Genomic DNA, 5,605 nt, shown 5'->3' on the forward strand with positions numbered 1-5,605 from the left:
ACGAGGTCTTTGTTTATATCTAGGGTTTAGGTTTATTCAAGGTTTAGGGGGTTTAGGGTTTAGGGTTTAGGGCTTAGGGTTTAGGGTTTAGGGTTTAGGGTTTAGGGTTTGTGTGTGTGCAGCAATATGAGGGTTTGCGCCACCGCAAAATTTTGTTTTTGTTGGATTCGCTGCTGCTGCTGCAGTTATCAGCCCCAAGCATCTCCCAAAACCCCAACCCCCTGAACCACCAGAGGGCATGCAGCAGCAGCAGCAGCAGCAGCTGCAGCAGCAGCAGCAGCAGCTGCAGCAGTTTGCGGATGTGGAGCTGCCTGAGTTGTTTGTTGTTGCCCTTCAAGGCAGCAGCAGCAGCAGCAGCAGCAGCAGCAGCAGCAGCACGGAGGCAGCTCGTCGTCATATAAGAGGAAAGATATGCTCGTTGCTGAGCAGCAGCAGCAGCAGCAGCATTGAGTTGTTTACTAAGGGTGGAGCAGCAGCAGCAGCAACAGCAGCAGCAGCAGCGCAGCAGCTGCTGCAGCAGCTGCAGCAGACACAGGTGCTGCTGTTTTCTCTAACAGAGGGAGATGCTGCAGCACCGCTGCGCCTCAAAGGAAAACTCCTCACCAGCAGCAGCAGCAGCAGCAGCAGCAGCAGCAGCAGCAGCAGCAGCAGCAGCAGCAGCAGCGAGAAGGTGTATGTGGAGCTGAACTGTCTTCTTGCTGCTCCCGAAAGCGAAAAAGAGAAAATAAAAGAGAAGCAATCTCTTTTTTCTTTTTGTTATTTTGCTGCTGCTGAGGGTGCAGCTCTAGCTGCTGCTGCTGCTGCAGCAGCAGCAGCAGCAGCAGCAGCAGCAGGACCTGCTGCTGCTGCTGCTGATGAGCAGCAGCAACATATTCAAGCGGGTGTTGTTGCTGCTGCTTATGTTATTGCTGTTAGTTTATGTTCTCTTTCCTTGCTGCCGTATATAATAGATACAAACACAGAAAAAGAAAAAACAAATAAAAATAAAAAAGAAAAACAAAAGCAGCAGCAGCAGCAGCAAGAAGAAGAAGAAGAAGAAGAAGCAGCAGCAGCAGCAGCAGCAGCAGAAGAAGATGAAGAAGAAGAAACAGAAGAAGAAGACATGCAAGCTGCGGTGTATGCACTGGAGTTGCTGCTGCCTGTATCACAGCAACTATCTCAGCTGCTGCAGCAGCAGCAGCAGCAGCAGCAGCAGCAGCAGCAGCAGCAGCAGCAGCCGCGAGAGGAGGAAGCAGCAGCAGCACTAGCTGCATTGAGAGAAGCAGGAATGATAAGCAGCAAGCTGCTGCTGCTGCGGGGTGCTGCAGCAGCAAGAAGAGTGATTAGGGAGATAGGTGTTTGCCTCTGGCGGTGTTTTTGTGTATATACACCCCAACGGGGTGTATATGCAGTTGCTGCTGCTGCTACTGCTACTGCTGCTGCAGCAGAATATAAAACACTCAAAGAATTTTGCTTTTATAAAGAAAAAGAAAAAGAAGAGACAGAAGAGGAGACAGAGACAGAAGAGGAGACAGAGACAGAGACAGAGACAGAAGAAGAAGATATATATAAAAATATTAAAATAAATACAAAGACAAAGACAGATGTAAATAACAAAAAAAAGAAAAAATATAATCAAGGAGACAGCGAAGAAGAGACAGAAAAAGAGACAGAAGAAGAGACAGAAGAAGAGGAGACAGAAGAAGAAGAAGAAATAAATAAAAATAAAAAAATAAATAAAAAAATGAAGACAACGACAGATGTAAATATTAAAAAAAAGAAAAAAAATATAAATTATAATCAAGAAGAGACAGAAAAAGAAACAGAAACAGAAGAAGAGACAGAAGAAGAGACAGAAGAAGAAGAGACAGAAGAAGAGGAGACAGAAGAAATAAAAATAAAAAAACAAAAACAAATAAAAATAAAAATAAAAAAAGAAAAAGAAAAAGAAAAAGAAAAAGAAGAGGGAATGGATATTTTGCTGTCTGCGGATGAAGCCTTAAAACAACTGACTCAACAAAATACGAAAAGTAAATATTTATTTATTTTTTATTTATTTTTTATTTATTTATTTTTATTTATTTATTTTTTTCTTATTTTTTTTATTCGTTTATTATTTATTTATTATTTATTTATTTATTTGTTTGTTTATTTGTTTATTTATTTGTTTATTTATTTGTTTATTTATTTGTTTATTTATTTGTTTATTTTTTGTTTTTTATTTATTTATTTATTTTTATTCGTTTGCTTGTCTATTTTTGTTTAGATAAATATAAATAAATATAAATAAATAAAAAACAATATATAAATAAAAATAAATAAAAATATGTATTGTTATTTATCTATTTATATTTATTTATATTTATTTATATTTATTTATATTTATTTATATTTATTTATTTATTTTGTTTTGTTTTCTTCTTTTTGTATTTATACACTATACGCAATAAGCACATAAATAAACAAATAAAAAAAACAAAACAACTTATTTATATATTTATTTATCTATATATTTATTTATCTATATATTTATTTATATATGTATATATTTATATATTTATTTGTTTATTTATTTGTTTATTTATTTATTTTTTTTTATATTCAGGTGACTCAGTATTTGCATCATTTATAAATTCATCTTTTGGTATTTATAAACTATACGCAATAAACACATAAATAAACAAATAAAAAAAAAACAAAACAGCTTATTAATATATTTATATATTTATTTATATTTATATATTTTATTTATTTATTTATTTATTTATATATTTATTTTTTTTTTTTTTATATTCAGGTGACTCTGTGTTTTCATCATTTATAAATTCATCTTTTGGTATTTCTGTTCGCCGTTTGCATTTTTTGCGTCGGCGGCGTTTTGCTGAATTTCGTTTGCGGGCTGTTGCTGCTCTTCAGCTGTATATACACTCCACCACTAATATATCCTGCTGCTGCAGCAGCAGCAGCAGCAGCAGCAGCAGCAGCGGGAGTAGCAGCAGCAGCGGGAGTAGCAGCAGCGGGAGTAGCGGGAGTTGCAGCAACAGCAGCAACAGCAATAGCAGCAGCAGCGGAACCACCTCCAGCAGCAGCAGCAGCAGCAGCAGCAACAGCAGCAGCAACAGCAGCAGCAGCAGCAGCAGCAGCAGCAGCAGCAGCAGCAATTCACTAGCATTAGAGTTGGTGGTTATATTATATGATGCATACAGCCGAATGCTGCTGCAGGAAGCACAAGCAAGACAAAGACAGCAGAGGCTTGGGGTGTATAGGGACCTCACTAACAAAATTAAACAAACCATAGAAACAACACTCAAAACCATCACCAGCAGCAGCAGCAGCAGCAGCAACAGCAGCAGCAGCAGCAGCAGCAGCAGCAGCAAGGAGCAGCAAGGAGCTCCACTGGTGCTGTGTTATCAGGCGTTGCAGCAGCAAAATCTGAGGGTTTTGCTGCAGCAGCACGAAGCAGCAGAAACAGCAGCAGCAGCAGCAGCAGCAGCAGCAGGAGAGGATTCAACTGCATCTTCTACAAAAAAGCAAAAGAAAGACAGCAACAGAAATTCTGCAGCAGCAGCAGCAGCAGCAGCAGCGCCAGCAGCAGCAGCAGCAGCAGCAGCAAATAGTTATTTATATTCTCCGTTGCTGCCGCCGCCAGAGAGAGAGGGAAGCATGCAGCTGCTGCTGCGCAGCACTGCAGCAGCAGCAGCAAGCTGGCTCACCTTCGGGTGTACAGACACCTCAAACCCCACCCAACAGCAGCAGCAGCAGCAGCAGGAGCAGCAGCAGGAGCAGCAGCAGCAGCAGGAGCAGCAGCAGCAGCAGCAGCAGGAATATATAAATTATATTGGTTGGTGTTTTGTTGGGGGGCTGATGATGAAGGTGCTGCGGGCCAGCAGCAGGAAGCTGCCAGCAGCAGCAGCAGCAGCAAATCAGTGTCTTGGTGCCGATATTTTAATTAAATTAAATAAACTGCAGCAGCTCATCTATACGCATGCTACCCAGCAGCAACAGCAGCAGCTGCTGCTGCTGCAGCAGCAGCAGCAACAGCAGCAGCAACAGATGCTGCTGCTGCAGCAGAAAAAACAGAAAAAGAAACAAAAACAAGAACAGCAAAACAGCAGCAGCAGCAGCAGCAGCAGCAGCAGCAGCAGCAACAATAATATTTATATAAATAAAAATAATATAAATATAAATATAAATATAAATAAAAATAATATATATAAAGATATATATTATAATGAAGATATAAACAGCAGCAGTTTGCTCTCTGATTTATTTGTGGTTATATTATCCTGCTGCTGCTGCTGCTCTCGTGCTGCTTTTATTTATTTACTTTCTCGTTTGTCTTGTTCTTTTTCTAGTTTTGTTTTTGCTGCTGACTTATATGCTGCTGCTGCTGCTGCAGCATCTCCCTTCATCAGCAGACAGCTAGCTGAGCTTGCTTTTAGGGTGTACAGACACCCCGATGCCCTCAAAGCACCAGCAGCAGCAGCAGCAGCAGCAGCAGCAGGAGCAGCAGCAGGAGAAGGAGAAGGAGAAGGAACAGCAGCAGCAGCAACAGCAGCAGCAACAGCAGCAGCAGCAGCAGCAGCAGCAGCAGAAAAAAATAAAATAAAAATGTTTATAAAAGACAAACAAATGGCTGTTTGGGTAGGAGCAGCAAACGCATTAATAGGAAACGATATTGCGAGAAGAAAAGCAGACAGAAGAGACACGCTGCTGCTGCTGCAGCAGCAGCAGCAGCAGCAGCAGCAGGAGGGGGAGGAGGAGGAGTGGGAGGAGGAGGAGCAGCAGCAGCAGCTGTATAACCAACTAAATAAAAGACAAGCAGCAGCAGCAGCTGCTGCTGCTGCTGCAGCAGCAAAATTCAGAATGCCAACTGCAGCAAGAGCTTCTGCTGCTGCTTTTGCTGCTTTTGTTATCGATCGTTTGCTGCAGCTGCTGCAGCAGACTGCTTCCTCTCCTGTTCGTCCCCCGCAGCAGCAGCAGCAGCAGCAGCAGCAGCAGCAGCAGCAGCAGCAGAAAGGGAAGGACACCAAAAAGAGGAAGAGAAAAGAGACAAACGAGCAGCAGCAACACGAGGATGAGAGTGACAATGAGTCTGCTGCTGCTGCAGCAGCAGCAGCAGCAGCAGCAGCAGCAGCAGCAGCTCCTGGTGATGCTGCAGTAGGGTTTACGTTTAGCAGCGAAGCGCAGCGGCATACAGCTGTGTGTCAGTTGCTGCAGCAGCTGCAGCAGCTGCTGCATGCATTTATAAAGAGAAAAGAGCTGCTGCAGCAGCAGCAGCAGCAGCAGCAGCAACAGCAGCAGCAGCAGCAGCAGCAGCAGAAGGGAGAAGAGAAATCTGTGTATTTTATATTAACACAAAAAAATAAAATAAAAACAAAAATGCAACAAATAGAAAACATAATGGGAGACGGAAAATATAAAAAATATATTAATAACATCAATGCTTTTCTTGATCGTGTTGCTGCAGCAAATACAGAAGCAGCAGCAGCAGCAGATGCAGCAGCAGCAGCAGCAGCAGAAGGTGCAGCAGCAGCAGCAGATGCAGCTGAAGATGCAGCAGCAGCAGCAGCAGCAGCAGCGAAGAAACGGGTGAAGGAGACGAGGGATATCCCCAAGAAAAAGA

The 5,605-nt window shown here is 42.4% G+C and overlaps 2 protein-coding genes across 2 annotated transcripts in view; both read left to right on the forward strand.

The window, feature by feature from the left end:
• Window positions 1-238: 238 nt before the first annotated feature.
• EMH_0041490 (uncharacterized protein) lies at window positions 239-4,588 on the forward strand (the record flags this gene model as incomplete). Its single annotated transcript, XM_013495631.1, has 3 exons — window positions 239-2,009; window positions 2,777-3,913; window positions 4,431-4,588. The coding sequence occupies 3 exons, from the start codon at window positions 239-241 to the stop codon at window positions 4,586-4,588; spliced, it is 3,066 nt and encodes a 1,021-aa protein (XP_013351085.1).
• Window positions 4,589-4,611: 23 nt separating this feature from the next.
• EMH_0041500 (uncharacterized protein) overlaps window positions 4,612-5,605 on the forward strand; it is a gene marked incomplete at both ends in the record, with an annotated part of 1,215 nt that continues 221 nt past the window's right edge. The window contains one exon of the mRNA XM_013495632.1: window positions 4,612-5,603. Coding sequence (XP_013351086.1) covers window positions 4,612-5,603 — 992 coding nt within the window. The remainder of the gene's footprint in view (window positions 5,604-5,605) is intronic.

This window comes from Eimeria mitis, genomic scaffold (assembly GCF_000499745.2).
Source record: "Eimeria mitis Houghton genomic scaffold, Emh_scaff1672, whole genome shotgun sequence".
Lineage (NCBI taxonomy): Eukaryota > Apicomplexa > Conoidasida > Eucoccidiorida > Eimeriidae > Eimeria > Eimeria mitis.